Here is a 19,856-nt window from a genome sequence, read left to right on the forward strand (position 1 = left end):
GAGAATGACTTTTCAGAATTTTCAGGATGTTTCCATTTCTTTTCCTTTTGCAAAGTGGCAGTGAGCCAGTCGTAATAGTCTGCTGTGAAACCTAATGAAACGCTACATCAGTTTTGCCTAATGGATCCAAGGTTTTTAAATCTAGATTTGCTGATTAAAAAAGAAAAACTGTTTGCATCAATCAAACGTAAGAAATCGCGAAGGAAGAAAAAGTTCCACTCACTGGAAATAGATCTTTCCGCTGAGTCACAGCTCTGATAACAGGAAGTCCCCAGGGGAGCAGAGGAAATCCCCGGCAATGTGGAGGAAAGAAAACACCAGCAGACCTCCCAAAACAAAACTTTATGGAGAGCGCGACGACCAACAGCATTAAGAGGGAACCAGTTGGCGTCTCATCTAGACAAATGCCCCATTAAAACATACTTCAATATGGTGAGATGATGACAAAGGAAAGAAATGCATCATTATTATCGGTGGTGTATGTGTGTGTGTGTGTGTGTGTGTGTGTGTGTGTGTGTGTGTGTGTGTGTGTGACCTCATTTCTTCTCTGTTCACAGCTACCTCATACTGAGTCACTAAGAATGAAACCAGCCATATCTTAGCTTTGCTTGTCTCGTCTCCCTGCCTCCGTCCATCCGGCTGGAAGATGACATGGCGTCCAACCACGCAGCCTCCAGCCGCAACTGCTGTTCCCATTAACTTCATCAGCCGCCACAGACAACATACTCAAATGACAGCTCTTTTGTTTGGGTTTCACTGGCCTGCAAAGACCAGGAATCTGCTGGGATCCATTACGAGTGGCGCGGGGAGGAAGACTAATAGCTGGAAACTGGCATAAAATTAAATAATCACATGAAACCTCATAAAACCTGCATGTTGCACACCTCGCCTTCACGTCACTGTGGGAAAAAACGCTCTCACCTGATGGCTGCGATCGCCTCAGGACGCGCGGAGGCTACTGTTAGAGTCCGAAATCATCATAATGACATGCTTACAAAACAGGGGTAATTTCCAGAACACGATCCCTAAATTACAAAGTAGGGAGTGACGAGTATGTGTCTAAACTTTCTCTGAGTATTCCACGAAGGTAAACAAACATCTGCATGTGCTGGAAGAAGCCACTTGTGAGAAGTTAATAACATGTACTGTTGTCTTTCTGAGGCCTGAAGGATCTAAAGGATTCTTTTGGGTGGAAATATATACATTAAGCCATGACAGCTGTACGTGTGTGTGTGTGTGTGTGCGTGCGTGTGTGCGCGCGTGCGTGTGCCTTAGGCCCATAAACAATCAGTTGAAACAAAGGTGAGAAGGGGGGTTTGAGACAGAGTTGCCATGATTGAAAACACACAGGGCAGAGGTTTCTTTGGAAACACTTCACTCAGAACTGCTGATCCACTAAAGCACCCTATTTAACCAGGACACATGATGATGGATCTGGAGCAATACTCACAGTAGCTCTAATCCACCTGATCCAAACCAGAGCCGACACACGGGACGCTGTGACACAGTTAAAGGACCGGATGTTTATATATATATTGGCCATTAGATAAAAAAGAACTTCAGAAAAAGAAGTATGAAAATTGTGTGGCAAATTAGAAGTGGTGTTGTTGTACAGATTTATTTGTCTCCAAGACTGTGATCAGAAGGTATACGTTCTTAAAATGTCCTTAAAACAATGTTTCTACGTGTGTGTTGATGTAAAAAACATTATTTTCAGCTGATATATAATGATCAGATATCATTATTTCTAAAATCCACTACTGATAAGGATATCATGGTCTTTATACCTATGACAACATGTTGAATGATTCTTGGTGAGAGTCACATACATGTTGATATAGTTTGATGCCCCATCAGCTCCACCAAGGAGGTTGTGTTTTCACCCGTGACTGTTTATGTGTTTCTCTGCTGGTTTATTTGTGAGCAGGATTACGAAACAACTACTAAACCATTTTCCACTAAACCCATTATTTCCAGAACCCTTTATATTTTGGTGTTAAGGGACAAATCTTGGATTTTTTTCTCCCCACTTTCTTGTGTTAAAATATCAATTAGTTTATGAGAATTCAGACCTTTCTTCGATAAGATTTGACAATCATGTGCTAAACATATCTGTTTTCTCATCAAGATTATTGTTCTCGAAGAAATCATCAGACCTGTTGAAAAATGTAACCCCCCCCCCCCCCCCCCCCCCCCCCCCCATCTTCATAAAAATTTAAAGGGTTCTTCTCTGACTCATATTGCGTCCTCCATTTGGTATAAATGTGAAGAGCACTGATCGCAGACAGAACCCATGTTGGAAAATTTTCGAAACACGATGCATCATCCATTCCACATTTAAATTAAGTCACATGAGCTCATCTCGGCCTGGCAGCAATACAATGTCTGAGGCCAAGTTAGTGCCTGTGCATCCCATTACTGAGCCTCTCAGCTATTCCCCTCACACCACACATACAGCCCGAGCTGCCGGAAGCCTCCTATGGGTTGACGGTGCATTAAAACCCCCCACCGTCTCCGCTATAAACCACAGCCAGACTGTACAGTAGAGGCATGGAAAACATGAAACACGGAGGCTTGACTGTATATGTATGACACACTTACACTTCACTGACAACCACACTGCAGCCAGTGAGCGAGAGGACAAGACTGTTATTGTTGGCTGAGATAGAGCAGCTGTGTGAGGAGACCCACGGAGCAGTTTAAGAGGAAGGACGAGGAGATACTGAGAGCATCCTCATTTGAAACTTAATTAAACTGCACCGCTGAGCCATTTGAAAAGATCCCTTTAATAAAAATGTCTGTTTTCATGACAAACTCGTACCAGCAGTGTCCTGGTGCTCAGCATATTAAAAGCTGTCAAGACAGGGTGACACACTGCCCCCGTGAAACCAATAAAACCTCCCACCAGAGAAACTACACTATGAAATTCTAATAACCTAGATTTTCCCACTCAAAACTCTGCGTATAACAAAAGGAGGGTTGTTTACTGTCCAACATCGACATGATGTCATAAAGTAATGTCTTCACAGCACTACAATGACTGTACTGTACAGAGAGTCATATTCCATTCTCTCTCACGTCCCAATCTCACTCAATTACAGACTCTCTTGGGGAATTAACCACTCGTTTCCCTCAGAGTGACACACTCCAACATCCAGCTTTCAGCCCAAAAACCATGTTAAGATTCCTCATCGATGAAGGGATGCAGTAAGTCACCACATCACAGAGCAGCAGCCCTCTCATTCATTCTGTTTGTATCTGCGTCGCTGCTTGGAAACCAACCCTCAAGGTGAGTTACTGCACTGGATGTCATTTATTAAGGCTCAGCACTTTATCCAGAGTTTCTCCAGCTGGGCCCCTGGTTAAAATAATGTCCGAATGAGCCCATGTGAGAACACAGCAGGAGATCCTCTGCAGGGTTCACAGCGAGCATGTGGATGATGTTTCAAACACGAGATGGACTAAAAACTGGAAAAAACAAAAAACAATACAAATATCTCAGGATGAGATGGCAGTGTCATTCACGTAAAACACACGGACAAAGGTATCAGGAGAGCCTTTGGTGACAAGAGCGGAGCCAGTGTCGATGTGTTGTAAACAAAAAGGAGATCTCCGCGGCAGCATTAATACGTCACATCCTGTCTCTGCCTTCTGCCCCGCCCCCTCACCTGAACAGATTCCTGTGTTGTTGTGAACGCGTCTGAGCAAAGAATCTCCTGCTGCGTTGTTCACGTGGGAAAGTCAAACTCCGGAGAAAGTCTGGATCCAATTCTGCGGACAGTCTCCGGAGTTTATGTCTTAAAACTGTTAATGAGACCTGGTTCTGTTTGCGTGTACAGTTAAAAAGGAAGGAATTCATTTAATTACACTGCACAGCTTATGATTCATTTCAGCTCCGCCAAAGGGCACAAAATGCCACACTCTCGCAAACATATGCCGTAAACACGTGAGATATTTTTAGGGCTTTAACGTCTATAATCATCTAAAACCACTTTAACTACCATGCACGGCTTTATTTAGGGCATTAAATGCAAACATGCTGTGGCTTTACAAGGGCGATGGGTTTGCCAGTAAAGCAACATGAAAAGGAAATTTCTAATACGTCCGCACTTCAGAGCTCCACAGAAAAACGTACAGTCCTCTTAGGAGGCCGTCTAAAGCTCAATGCATTTCATTTCACTGAGAAGAACAAGCTACTCGGATATTTATGTTTTTCCAAACTCCGGGGACTCATCCGCATGTCAAGAAATAGCAGGACACAGAGGAACTGAGATGGTTGTTTCACAGATGTTCTCACAGCCACTTTGTATGTCAGAGATGCCCTGTTGTCAGAGATTACAAACCGTCCCAGCTGCACGGCCCCTTCATCCACACTGTTATCTGCTGCACCACTTTACTTTCTTCTTTTAAGTGGAAGAAAACCATGGTAAACATTGCCAGCAGCACATTGTGTGGAGCCTGTAACTGTAAATACAATTAAAAGTTCATTGTCTCTTTGGAATGCACTGGTGTAATTGTTATTACCAGATGAAATAGATAGAGTTAGGCTTATAATTGAATTTGAGTATAAACTTGGCATTTGTTAATATGATTAATTTGGTATCAGCCGTTTATACACAGCTGTGATTACAAAGTGACAAACTTAATCACAGCTTTAATACACCAATGTATAAGCATTACCTCACATTAAAAAATAAATACAACTAGAGTGGCACTCAGTAGAGCGCAAACTTCTGCCAAGGCCCAACAGTCTCACAATGTTTAAGAAAGTGAAAGTTAAGAAAGTTGTTTTTGTGTAATCTTGCATACAAACAAACAAACAAACAAACAAACAAACAAATGCAACACAACCACCTTGGCAGAGGTAATAATAAACATGAGAATTAGTTTGTAAATGTGTAAAGATTAATTTCTAAAGCTCAATGAAAGTCCTGTTGAGCGTAACGTGCCAATACATTGTGTACGAGGACGCAGCGAGAGCAGCTATACTTCAGTAGAGGTTTCGTGCAGGGCTGGTGTGGACGGTGTGTAGGACCTTCTCACATTCTGTAAATACCTCCGCGCTGGGCCTAAAGCAGCCCAAGTATTTTAGTCTGCTAAATGAAGAAGCCTATACAAGCTTTTACTCGCCACATTTGCATACCACAGGATAATCCTGTTTCTATTAAATTCCTACAAAAAAAACATAAGCAATCATGGCAGAAACAAAGCCGTTCATTTTCCTCCATAAAAGACAGATTCCACTTTGTTCCAGTGGCACAGATATTAAAATTGAAAGAGCTTCTTCTACTGAGCCGCAGGCAAATATTCCCCCAGATAAGGTTTCTTCAACCTCTGTCATTATAAGAATGACTGAGGACTTTCTGTCATCAATAAACAAGTGATCCTTCACTTTTTAAACCTTCACCATAAATCACTCATCTACATTATTCAAAATGACTTAGAACAATCACGACAACGTATCTGCCAGAAGTTTTGAGAATTTATATCTAGAATAGGAGTAAATAAGTAAATATAAAGGCAAAAAACAACGTACAACTGTTAACTAAATACAAGGATCAATTACAACAAGACATTATTTTCCTCATGCTGTATATTTTGTACACTTCACACCATGTGATATATTTTCCATTGCCTTCTTTCTGAGGAATCCTTCAGTGAACGCTAATAATCACTTTATAACAACAGAAGTCTTCAATAAACAGAAACCAGAGACTGAACAACAGAACTGCTTCAAGGATAAAACATTAAATGATTGTAAACATGCAACCACATTAAACAAAGCACATATGTTCAGGGCGACACTGGATACTCTGAGCATGGGCAACAAACAGTCTGTGAACCCCCACAAATCTCTGTTCTCCAGACCTGAACGTGTCTATGGCCTCGTCTGTGTCATAGTGTTTGTGATCACAGCAGGAGGAAGCCTTTATTTTCAAGTTGTATGGTCCCTGCTGCCCTGGAGACATTTAAAAAGGCTGATGCCTTCCCATGTGCATGTGATCAGAGGGTGATACACTGTGTTGAAGTGGCAAGTCTGAAAGTTGTTTTATCTTGAAATCACAACTGGAGCCAAAAAAGATTGAAATTGTGTGTGTGGGGACCTGCACACTGATCTGATGAACCTCAGTGAGTAAATGATTCGACTACACCATGAATATTTACGGTTTATTATATAGAGAATACACCTACTTTTAAAACCATGAGTACAACATGTCTGTGTTTATCTCATCTTCTTCTAAATGCTAAACACTGTCTGATTATAAAAACATTTGACTAGTGCCAAACATGCAACACCTGTAATCTGATGTAAGACAGTTAAAGTTTACAACCTGCAGTGTGCTGACTTTCCAGGCCTGGAAGGGGATGTATACACAATTACATATTCAACAATCATTTTGATGATTTAAAAGCCGGAAATTTTTTTCTGCACTTATTGAGGTGCCTTGTTTTTCTAGAACTAGGCACCAGTAATAAAACTCAGGACAACACCGGTGTTACCGTTTACACATATTACAAGAGAAGAGTGCGTTCAATTTCCCAGCTTCACTGTTCTACTGCACTTAACTACACACTATGTTTCACACAAAAGAAGTTTTGTGTTGTTGCTTCATTGAAAAGTTATCAGCGCCCTGCATGGCTGTCTCTCTCTGTCTCTCTCTCTCTAACATGTTAACCTGTCGGTCAGTGAGATCGTGGACCTCAAAAACATCCATAAAGTTTTTCCTATCTTTTAGCACCAAATCCAGTCAACTCTAATTTTAGAATTTAGATTCTTTTTTATTTGATGTATACACAAAAATGAACCATATAGGTTTTATGTAGATGCTACAAAACGGTGGGGTTATGTGCCCGAACACTGGCAACTCTATTTGTAACTGCTAAATGTGTAACTAAGCCACTCAATGCTCACAAGATCACCATATCAACCTATAAAGTTATAAACTGCATGCATCAATACGGTCTTCAAAACTTGCTTTTCCTGCCGTAAAAGTGGCCAGAAAATCAATTTATTTATTTATTTTAAACTCTATAATAACAATAATTTTGCATCCCGAGTAACTCCTTCTGTTTAACGTTTTACCCCATTCATCAGTGAAGCTCATCTTTAAAAACAGGACAGGAGATACCAGGAGCTGACATGAAACTTTTCACAGGTGATATGTACTCCTGCCGCTGCTCAGGCCAAAATCCTGTATTTACTTTTTGAAAGGCTCTGTAAGGACATTTGGCTGAGGTTGCTTTTGAGTAAAGATTTACACATGCACACCTTTCAGTTATATCCTGTTTACCACCTCCTGGAAGCTGTAAAACTACTTTCTAGAGGACACAGTTTAGAAACAGATGATTTTTTTTTTCCTAAATAATTGCCTCATTTCAGTTTAAGCAGCATGGATAATTGTAGAAACAACAATCACAAGGCAGTTTGAGGCTATGAAGCAGCTCTGTGAAACAAAAAAAACACTGTTAATGTGTAATTCATACAACTGGCTTTACTTCCAAAATTGAGACCAGTAGTATGTTGACGGCCAATGTCACAGCCTCATCACCTGACCTGCAGGAGGGAGCTCTAATTGGCTGAAGATGACATAAGTGCTACCAAATAAGCACGTACTTCAGCGCACATTCCAGCCTCCCCCTCACTTTCTCCCTCTGCTGTCACACCACTTTGATAAAGCAGACACGCCTGCGGCTCCTCGTGCCCCGTGCTGTTTAGCACTGTTATTAGCTGCGATTCACAGAGAACTAAACCAGATGTGGAGATGCTGCAGGGTCAGTGTCGCTACGTGTCAGGTCAACATGAGATCATGAAAAACCGCTCTCCCCCTGTTCTCTGTCGGCGTAATACTACCTGCCTCCCTGCAGGGAATCTACCGGCAGCTCATGTCAGGGCGGCGAGACGCTGAGATCCGACGACAAAGCAGCTCACAAGCAGGGGTAATAGTTGGAAATCCTGCAAAGATGAATTATTCTTTGGCAGCCATAGGTTGGAGGGGGGGTTGCCTAATGGAAATTGTCCCCTTCTCTGTGCCAGCTGTCAAACTTAGCTAGCTGATGTTTAGAGAAGGGCGGATTCCTGCAGAACTTTAATGTTGATTTTTCATGGTGTGAAATAAATACATGTGTGCTGGAGCATTTTTAATAGAAGACAGACAGAACAAGTCAATCTCAGGCTGACTTTTTGACATATTCAAATATTGTCTCCCCATCTCTCTGCCACATAAGCACACGTTGACCACTGAGTCACCGTGGCCCTGCAGGCTGACGACAGCGGTGCTGGATAAACAATCAGCGTTTCTAATAGAATTTTACAGGAAACAGCTGTGGAGTCAAAAAACTAAATGCGAAGGAGGATCTGACACAGGACCCATAATTAAAAAGTTGAATATAAGTGACGAAAAACACATTTTGTTCAGTTTACTCTGTTCATGTATCTGTCAGAGACAACATGATGTAAATGTGAGGATTTATCCAAAAAGCTCATTTTCATCCACAGTCTCAACACTGTTTGATAATTCAGAGAGGAAAAAAAACAACAATGTGTAACATTTACCCAGTTTAACATGATAACTAGTCAGTCTGTACATGCTTTTCTTCTTTAGTCTCAGTTCTTAGTAAGTTGTATGGCCGATAAAACATCAGAGTTTCCCATAGCATGAGGCCGCAGCTCTAAATACATTTTGTTCAAATAGCAGTCCAAAGCCCAAACATATTTGACTGAAAACTCGCTGTAATTCACATTTGAGAAGCTGGAATCAGAGAATGTTTGGCTTTGGTTAACTAATCATTTCAGCTGTAGTTTATTCTAAGTGCCATAAGTGAAAATACACTGAACTACAAGGACACCTAGTAGAGCACAAACCTCCGCCAAGGCCCAAAAGCTTCCTGAAAATCAATAAAGTTACAACCTTTTATATCACTTCTCTAAATGTGCCCGATATTTCTCATCAAGACCCATGAAATCTGTGAAAATAACCCAAAACGTACGATCTCGCCATGTTGAAGAAAGTGCAAAAACATTTCCCGGATCCGTGCCAAAATGAAAACTGTCCTTTCTTGGCCCCCGTCCCATCATTCCTCCCATTATAATGGAAATCTGTTCAGTCAATTTTGCGTAATCCTCCTGACAAACAACCAAATGACAGGGGGGCAGAACACAAAACCTTCCTGGTCGAGGTAATTACATTCTTGCTGCAACAAATAAAAAATGTACAAGCATATAAGAGAAGTAATACTCAAAATGTAAACGATATCCGAGTTACTTCCATTCCAGTATGTTGACATTAACACTGGAGAAAGACGTAAACAGCGATACAGCTGCATCCCATCATGCATCCTTTTACTGAATTGTGGCGAGACCCAGACTCACTGATCCAGTCAGTGTCAACAGAGCGTGGTCGAGGAGGTGGAGACTCTCACTGTTTGGCTCCTCTGCCGAGCACAAATATCAGAACAATATCATTTACCATCTGCTGTCAGGGGGCAGTGGAAACGCATGCGATCACATTGCGGCGGGCCGTGGCTAAAGCATGCTTCAACAAGCCAGTGGAAAAAAGGCACAAGGGAGAACATGACTTTGTCGGATCTCTGCTCCGATCATCAGTGGCCATGCAAGGTCTCGGTTTCTGGGACCACAAACCAAAATTACACAAACCTCCTGCCGCGGAGGATTGAAATGAAATTTCATCCAGCTCATAGAGAAGCTCTCAGCTCAATATATGACTTAGGCGTGGGCTTCACGGATTAAACTCTTTATTTAACTTCATAAACACTGTTGTTAGGATCTGTGTCAAAACTGATGAAAGGCAGCACGGGAAGAATCACGTGTACCTGAAGTGAAAAGAAGAAAACTCAAGAAAATTGCTTCATTTTCCAGTGTTTTCCAGAACAGATTTCACTTCCTGTACCCCTCCACCCTCTGTGTGGTTTCCACCCCTGAGTTTCCAACCCCCTCTCCGATTCCTAGAAGCGATCAGCCCAGGACAGAGGCAACTTGAGCACAATTTATACAGTAGCTCAAGGTTGTGCAGAACAAGCTGTGAGGTGGATATAGGATACTTCAGCAAAACTGAGGAACATTTGACTCTTTGTGTGGAATAAGAGGTTGGATTAAATCTGGGCCAACAGTCCTGTCGCAGCCAAGTACTGTATGTGTTTATTCTGTGGACTCTAGATCCTATACTATAAAAGACCAAATTAGTCAGTGTATTCAGGCCCCTTTCCACTTCTGTTTTAACAGCTATGTTTACAGCATAAAACACACCCATGGGTGAATAAATAACTCAACCCATTGACTGTATATAAACATGGACGACGCAACTCCAACATATTCCGTAAACATATAACACTGCACTCTCACGCATTTGGAGCCAAAGTCTGTGCAGTAGCGATCGGGAGATGGAGAAGCAGTAACGAGGTCCGACCAATCGTGAGACAGTCTCAGCTGTCAATCGTGACGCTTCACCCCATTTTTATGGCATCAAATAACTTATAAAAAACAAATTTAATGGAAACATAAACACCGGAACATACGTCAGTGTGATAAGAACTAAACTAAAACGACAGAAACCATCGTTGAGAAAAACAGATTTGATGTGTACTTAAGAGTTTTTAGTTTGCTCCATGTCCAATCCACCAACATGGAGGAGGCGGGACTTATGAACTATACTGAAGCCAGCCACCAGGGGTCGATTAAGAAACTTTAGCTTTACTTTTGGGACCTGTCGTGTCGTCCATCTTTAGATACAGTCTATGGTTCAACCTCATCTTCTGTCTGATGCAGCAGGAACAGTTGACTTCAGTCATCACATTCATGAGACACAGGAAAAGTACATGCAAACTCCTCTCTCCTCAGTTTCTTTGCAGTCAGTGTGACATTTGACTGAAGCAAATGTTTTTGTGTTTCAAGGGGACAAAAAAGGAAAAAACACTGATCATCCAGTGTCCGGCTCAGCTGAGGTGCTAGAGCTTAAAGAAAAAGTTCTCTGACCAGACATTTTCCCAGAATTTGGTGTGAAGATGCCTTTCTTTTCTCATTCAAGAAGACAAAATACAAAACTTTTCCATGTGCAGATAAAATACAAAAGGAGAACATGAGATATAGAGGTAGTTTGTCTGTTTGTACCCTGCAGCAGCCAACGCATAGCTCAAGTCACTAGTGAGACTGAGCAGATGCCTGGCAAACTCTTGATTTTCCATCCCAGCCCCGATTTCTACACACAGACACCCAGGAGTCTTTGGCCAGGCTGATAATCACCAAACACACTGAGACACACACACACACACACACACACACACACACACACACACACACACACACACACACACACACACACACACACACACACACACACACACACACACACACACACACACACACACACACACACACACACACACACACACACAGAGAGAGACATAAGGAATCTGTAGTAGCCAACCAAGTATACTGAAACACTCAAAAGTGAATGCTGCTCTCCAGCTGGTTGGATCTCAAAACTGAGTCTTGGTCCAAATCCTCCCTTTGTGTGACCTGGGATGTTGTGATCTTCCATAAATTGAAGAAAACTGTGGTCAGAATACAGTCACTGTCATAAATATCTCAATTCATTTCAAAAGTGAAGGTTTGGAGCTTGAATCAAAAGATTCTTGACTGTCATCAGCTCCCGCTTCTGGCTGATCTGCTGTTCTGCTCACACTTTGCAAAGATGCCAGCGTTTCACAAAGTCACCTTCAAGCCAAGTTCCACAACCAGCAGCCGTCGCATCTCAGCTCACAAACCACTGCAGTGTTTTCAGGATTGATCCTTAATCAGCCTCCTCCTCCCCGTCACCATTTAATTGTTAATCAGGGCGAGAACAATATCGGTGTGTTACTCCACAGCATGCCCCCACATTCCTGTGGTGCGTTATCCCATCAAATCCAGTCATGCAGAAGACCTTTGGCACAACCAAGTGCCACAATGTCTGGCCGTCTGGGCAAAGCTCAGTGGTCAGGGCCAGGAGAGCAGCCGCAGGGCACGACAGGTGTGTGGAGAGGAGAAAGGGATGCAGAGAAATATTCATATTTGTAACATCCAGTATGGCAAAGCTCTGCATCTCCATTCCCCATCATTAATATGATTTATAGTATAACGTTTTTAATGACCGAGGACTTGGAGGCATTTTAATATTGTACTTTTTTTGTATTTTAGCCACAGGCAGTAAAATAAACAGATGTTTCTTTGATAGTCATCTCACCGACAGAACTGAATCTGTTACCAATGATTATGGTCAATCAACACGTGAGCACCAGGTTAAAGGTAACATATGTTACTGTCCTGAAAGCTATGTTAGCTTTATCATGCAGATAATCTATGTCCCTGATGCTGAGCTGCTTTATGCATCACAAATGCTTTGTAGAACTTTTCATTGAGTCACTCTTGCGTAACCAATGTGAGTTAAAGGTTTCTACTGTCATCTCGTCTAATACGTCGTCTCGTCTCCTTCCAGACACTTTGTAAAGAGGATAACTTCATAACGACCCCGCTGATTCATAAAAAACATATATATCATCAACAAATCTGACCCGGCGGCCTCTGAGCGACTGGGAGCGTTTTCTGCTTTGCTTTAACCAATCACTCTCCCTGTGTCTGGACCCTTCCATCAGCTGCAGATGACAACAACATGTGATTCTCATCTACAGCACAAACACTCACTCACTCTCAACTCGGTCAATGCAAAATCTGCTCATTGTTTCCACTCAAATGTTCACAATGTTTAAAATTCCTTACTGGGGCTCAAGTTGACCTAAACTGGAAGCAGAGGGAGTAAAAGGGAAAATGCCAGAGATGGATCACAACATCAGTCGCCCTCAAAGACTGTCCTGACTCACCCTCACCTTCCACATTGTGCTGGGAGGCCCGTGGCTGAAGTTCTCATAACAAAGCGATGATGGGATGGTTATTGAATCATGTGTCTTGATTCCCAAGACAAATCAAGTCATGAGAAAGCTGCTCTTCATTCTATGACTCAATTAGAAGAGAAAAATGACGTGAGTGTTAAATAACAGTCGGCTCACATTCTGCAGTTGGTTGCCAACTCTCCACATTTTTTGGAGACTTGATGTATTTGGTTCACATCACTGCTGCCACATTTAGACTGACGACTCTGAACTGAACACACAGGATGAGCAAGTCAACAGGATCATTACGGAGCGTCAACACTCCCCCTTAATCACTGGGAATTGCCGCCCCGAGCCCTCAAACCTGAGAGGAACCGGATCATGATCAGAAATGATATTTTTGCTGGCAGCCTTGTAAAGCAAAGTGTGTGGTTATAATGAGACGCACTTCACTGTGACATCAGCACATTCACACACACGAGGACGACAACAGTGTGTATCTTACTCCTAAACAATTTGAATGCAGAGGACAAGTTTCTCGCTGTGTAGAATATTTCAAAAGGACAGAATTTTGGAAAAGGAGGCGAAGCTGAAAGTTTAGCAATAAGATGGATGACATGCTGCTTTCTATCGTCGCCTTGTGAAGTAAGATTGTATAGATTGTGAAGTCCCTTTCTACTGGTCGAACACAACAGGCTTTTGTCTGCAATGAGAATGGATACAACCTGCATTCACTCCCGGGTCAAAAGGACAAAGGTTTTTAAATCAGCTCCAGCTCCAATCGATACTGATGAAAATACACCTGAGTGGCCATTCTAGTTTCTTCTTCTGCTTCTTAATTTTTGCAGTCTAGACACTGACGCCGCACGTAGGACACGTACTGCACTTCCTGCCGTTGGCGTAGAAATAGCCATTTGTTATTGGTACTTAGAGTTTTTTTAAAGTTGGGAACAACATGCAACAGCGCTTTTTTCTTACTCTCCTGCAAGATGCAACATTGGCAAGACAGCGAGGTGAGAGAGCTTCTCAGTTTCCGGCGTGTTCGTGATGTCAAACATGACTCAGCAGGGGGACAAAAACAGAAAGGCAAACTCCCTCAAAAGGCATTGGCAATTTTGTTTGCCTGCATTTAAAAAAACTTGCACACACCTGCTAATTTTGATATAAAAGAGGTATAAGATTGTTTCACCAAAACGTGTTTTGTCAATACTTTGAAAGACACACGTTTTACTTTTCCACCAAGAAGCTTAAAGTTTGTTTCAGATCATTTTTGTCTCTCCCACAGTGTCAAACATTTTATTACTTCTGCACCGTGTGGTTCCAGCTCTTCACTGAAGCTACAAGTTTACACTGAGTGAAACTTTCAAGCCCAAAACTCCCTTGTTCTATACACATTCAAAATTCACTGTGACATATTTGGCATCGTGGGAAACTTTGGGACCCCCACGACAAATTATAAGAAAGTTATGTGGTTTTGACGAACGCTTGGCTGCACAGCTTGAGTTTGTAATGACTGACAAGAAGAGTGTCGGTAGATTCAGGTCTCTGCTTTGCCTCTTATAACTAAAGCTGATCAGTTTAAACAGATTTTCAGGAATAAAATGTGTAATTTCTTAAAAGGATTTGACTGTTTCAACAGGTTTTCAGCAGCATGTTATGTCTCCGTGCAGCCAAAAGAAAATAGGAACTAGAAAATGTCTGCAGCAATAAAAGGTGAAGCAATGAAAAGACTGTTTTATTTTTCTATATTGGCTTAATGGTTTTTATCTGATTTTCATTTATTTCTAATAAGAAAAAACTGATAGTCATAGGTTGTTAAGCCCTTACACAATCCTGAAATAGCAGCTCTGTCAGATCACAGATCCAGCAGCTGGAGACACAATCTCTCCCCTCCCCTGAGGCCAGTTCATGGCCTCTGATCGCTCAGCAGTCGGGCGACTGCAGTGAGAGCCGTGCGGACAGCGGCAGAGATCAGCGGAGGTCATCGAGGTCCCGCCCATGTGCAGGCAGCTACAAAAGCCTCCCTTTAATACCTGCAAAAGGTGGCGTGTCTCCCCTTTTTTTAGAAAAGCAAACAGACCACAACAGGAAAATAAAATATTTGCCAGGCTAAACGATGGGCGAGCTGGGGACATACGCAGCAGCCTGAGTGAAGGAGAACAGTTGGTGACTGTGGAGCCGAACTCTGACAGACCCAATGGCAGCATTGTGCCAGAGGCTGTCAGGGAGAGGGCGTGTGACGCAGGAATGTTAAATACTGCAGGAATGTTATTTATTTTCACAAACACCACCAAACACTCCCATATCAACACACATGTGAGGGTCCTTGCACACACACACACACACACACACACACACACACACACACACACACACACACACACACACACACACACACACACACACACACACACACACACACACACACACACACACACACACACACACACACACACACACACTAATTCACATGTGTACACACCGATTGGTGTGATGCACTCTAAGGGGCTTGGCCAATAGGAACGCTCCATCTCGGCCTCTCCTCGCCCATGTTAAGATCAACATGATCGTCCTTGATGTGCTGCCATGTCCTCACTTCGTAAAGACGTCAACACGCCAGGAAGCACAGAGCAACACAGGGAGAGGCCGAAATACACGGATCAGCACCAACATTTATTCAAGAAAAACTAAAATGTGCCACTTTTCCTCCACACAGATGTTGTGGAGGAATCATAAATTCTCTGCTAAATAAATGAGCAACATCTTTGACAGCTAAGTGAGTGTCTCTGTGTGAGGCCGTGTCTGCGCTCGTGTCTAGACAGAAGCGTTCACTTTGATGTGAGGATAACATCAGCTCTTAGTCTTTCTCTGCCGATTCAGGAAAAAAAAGAATTTGAGGAACCAGACAGGGCCGATTAACTCCCCAGCCACTTTCTGAGCAGTGGAAGCTGTGTGTCATCGCCCGCACATTGGAAGCTGGTCTGCAGTCACCGGCAAGACTGGGTCTCAGGTTCATGTGAGGAGATGCTGCCAGCGCACCAGCTCCAACTGGGTTAAATCATCACCCTCTTACTTTTACCAAGGTGAGAAAAGAAATGAATAAAACACATCCACAGCTTGAGTGAATTATTTTTTATACTAACATGTCACTGTTGTATCCAAGCTTCACTTCAAGACACTGAAAGTACCACCTCCAACCCTCACCCCCAACAAAGTGACCCGAGGTTGACCCTGACTGTGCTGTTCAGGGACGGATACAGGAATCACTGTATCATTGTTGCACACATCTTATTGTACAACTGCATGACAGATGTAAAGTTGTTTGAAGAGATCAAGTTACACTTTTCATCAGTTGGCAGTCTGATATAACATTCTGCAGGCAAAGACATTGGGACATTTGTCACACACCCAGAGCATGGAAACAAATCCCTGCAAATAGATGCAGGATCAATGCAAAACAACAGAGTTTTTCCGACTTGGAAAAAAAAGACATCCATCAAATGGATGATGTTCGTACTTTATGCACAAACCTGAAAGCAAATATTCTTAGAATGGAAACATCAGAATTTCTTGCTCCTGAGGGACTGGTGCAGTATAAAGACGCAGAGGGTCTGAATAAGTGATTACATTTGAATCTGTCTCTCAGTGAGTTCCCACGCACAGTCCTCGGCAGCGTCCTCGCCAAAAAAAGGGCTTGATGGGAAAACGCTGTTTTTGTGTAAATGTAGAACGAACAACAAATACTTCTAGTGAGTAGAGATTGAGAAATTTGTGGCAGATTAGGACAAACTGGGTCTAATACCTAACTGCACTTTGCAGATGATCTGTGGATTAGAGACGAGGCTGGAAAGGGAAAGAAAAAGCTGGAGCCGCCAAAGCAGACAAGAGCCCAACCGAGGTATGTTCAAACAGAGCATCGCACACAGAGGAGCCGTAAAACACAAAGGACTGGAACAAGTGTACGGACATCTGTAGACAGAGGCGGCTCCGACCGGACGACTGAGCCTGTAAATAGGTCTAATCAACACGATACAACCTGTGACATGTGTTTGGTGCTTGGACAAAGACACATGTCGTCTACATCACACTGTTGCATGTTGCACAACTTTTAAAAAACTAAGATAAACAGCTTTAGCTTGACTGTGTATTATTATTTATGTTTCTACACTGATTCAACATTATCAAAAGACTTCTATTACTGGCCTGTAGATTATTATATTATAGACTATTGTATGTTGCATTTGTGTATTTGAATGCCTATCATACACTTGCTTAAATACATATGTTCTATGTATTCTTTACAATGTCATTCCACTGAAGTTGCCATGTTAAACAAACTTCCTCAACCTAGAAAACATTTGTTGTACGAATGTAAAACATCCTGTTACGTAACTGTCAGATTATAGCGACGAATCCGCATCAATCTGGTTTTACACTTGGTAGATATTGGGAAAGATTAAGTATCTAAGTTTCAGTTTATCCTTTACAGAAAACGTACCAGTCATGTTTGGAATACATGACTCAGCTTTGAAGATTATACATTTGTTGTTTAAGCCTAAAATAGCCTGTAAAGTATCAGCAATGTGGTCGTCGTCATCAATCTGACTTTACATTCATTGTTGAGTACAGTACATGTATTTCAATAAATATCAGAATCAACAGAAGCCAACATTTACTAAGCTTCAGTCTTGCGAAATGAAGCAGTAGCTGTGTGCCAACTGCAGGCTGACGCAGCAGTTTCTCAACTTGCACATGTGTGTATCAACAGGTTTTCTGACACACACTCTACATGTGTGTATCAACGTTTTTTCTGACACACACTCTACATGTGTGTAGCAACATGTTTTCTGACACACACTCTACATGTTTTCTGTTACTCCGCACATGAGTGGAGGTCCTGGCCCGTGTCCTCCTCTCTCAGTGCGCAGTAACCCAAGTGAAGGAGCAGCAGCAGCAGGTTAACACAGAGCTGCTCCTCTCATCCCTCTCAGCATTTGGTGATGAAGCAGATGATGAAGACCGGAGCAGAGAGGAACCGGCCCCCCGCTGAGAGGACAACAATGGAGCTCATTCACACGCGCACCCTCCACCAGCACCACCACCTACCTTCTGATAAGCCAGCTGGAGGTAGTTGTAGGGGATCCTCCTGCGGAAGTCCTGCACCACATCGTCGCTGACTTTGTGCACAGACTGCGCGCCCAGCTTCTCCTCGATGCACGCGTCCATGCACGCCGCTCTCCGGAGCACCACGTCGAAGAAGCGCAGGTCCGAGAAGCTCCCGTCCAGCGGCTGCTGGTCCTGGCACAGCAGCCGGCAGCGGACCCTGGTGCTCCGGGCGTCTGTGTAGCTGCTGAGCGCCGCCTCCATGGACCGCACCACGCCGCTGTAGTCTCCGGAGTAAAACGCCTGCACCGCGGTCTCATACAGGAGGTCGCAGGGCTCCAGGAACGTGGCGGAGGATGCCAGGGAGAGCAGGAGCACCGAGCACAGGGCAGCCGGGGAGAAGTTCACATCCATCCTCTGCGGAGGTTCAGGCCGTGAGGAGCGGGCTTCAGGCGGACAGCGGGCTGTCAGTCACCGGGGCTCCACGGTCAGTCCATTTAAAAGTCCCTCTCTCTCTCTCTCCCTCTCTCTCTCTCTCTCTCTCTCTCTCAGGCGGACTCGGGGCAGCGGCAGCAGGAGCAGGGCGGAAATAACACTGCTTCAGTCGGGGACACACATTTTCTTATGACCCTTCTCCGCTTTTCCCCCTAACTCCTCCCCTCAAGTGTCCGGAGCTGGAGCTTCTCCTGCGGGGCTGACATCACAGAGAGGGGCGGGGGGGTCCTTCAGGGAACCCCGCAGGAAGCCGCCTACACACGGTCCGCTGATCCGGCTCCTGCTTGCACCACATGTATTCATAATGAAGGTCTCAAACTTTGTTAACTTCTGTTTCATGGGATGTTCAAAGATGCAGACGTGTGGAAAGTGGAAAGAAAAAAGTTCGGGTCCCTTCTTCAGATAAAGTTACCCCGAGATGTGCCTGAAAAAACAAATGAGACTAAGAAACTGAAAACAATCACAAAATAGACATTTATAATCCACATTTATAGTTAATGTGTCTGTGGTGAGTCATTTTATATTCTTTGTAACTTTGTGTTCAAACTGAGGAACTTTATGTTTTGATTAACTGACTCAAATAACGAACTAACTAACCAACTAACATCTGTCCAGGGACTAAAGATGAAACCTTGTTAACTCGCTGCATTTGAATATATTTACTAATGAGCATGTATTATTGGACACCATCCATGTTAAATACACTGGGAGGCTAAATTAGAGTTAAAATAAATAAGTTTCAAATATTTGATTTGCTTGGCAGATAGCTTTGTTTCATAAGATGTCTAAAGCTGCAGATGTGAGGAAATTGGGAAGAAAAAGTTTGGGTTCCTCCCTCAAATAAAGTGACCAGAGATGTGCCTGAAAAACAGATGAGTCTAAGAAACAAAAGACAACCACAAGATAGAGTTAGATAAATTAAAGTGTGACTGTTATCTGAACAAGCTATTTATTTTACTTCTATATTAAATCCAAATTTATAGTTAATGTGTCTGTGGAAAGTCATTTTATATTCTTTATAACTTTGTTTTCATACACTGCTGAGGAATCTTAGGCATAACGTTATGTTTCTATTAACTAACTAACTAACTAGCATCTGTCCTGGGAATTAAGATGAAAAACCTAATTGTTAACTTGCTGCATTTGATTAAGTATATTTAATAATGATCATTTATTACTGAGCACCATCCATGGTAGACTAAGTAAAAATAAAAAGAAATAGGATTCAAATATGTGAGTTGCTTGGTAGTTATTTCTGAAAGATGCTAGTATTTTGATTCATAATGAACTATGCAGTTGTGTATTAATTCTGTCTGTCTTGTCTTCTGGACGGTTTATTTTTCTCAGGAGGTTCAGTCAGATTCTGTCCACTGTAA

At 42.7% G+C, this 19,856-nt stretch overlaps 1 protein-coding gene across 1 annotated transcript in view; it reads right to left on the minus strand.

The window, feature by feature from the left end:
- Positions 1 to 18,645, minus strand: part of p3h2 (prolyl 3-hydroxylase 2) — a 62,679-nt gene extending 44,034 nt beyond the window's left edge. The window contains exon 1 of the mRNA XM_034582584.1: positions 17,989 to 18,645. Within this exon, the coding sequence (XP_034438475.1) occupies positions 17,989 to 18,399 (411 nt within the window). The 5' untranslated portion in view covers positions 18,400 to 18,645. The remainder of the gene's footprint in view (positions 1 to 17,988) is intronic.
- Positions 18,646 to 19,856: the final 1,211 nt, after the last annotated feature.

The sequence above is a fragment of the Hippoglossus hippoglossus genome, chromosome 4, assembly GCF_009819705.1.
Source record: "Hippoglossus hippoglossus isolate fHipHip1 chromosome 4, fHipHip1.pri, whole genome shotgun sequence".
Taxonomy (NCBI): domain Eukaryota; kingdom Metazoa; phylum Chordata; class Actinopteri; order Pleuronectiformes; family Pleuronectidae; genus Hippoglossus; species Hippoglossus hippoglossus.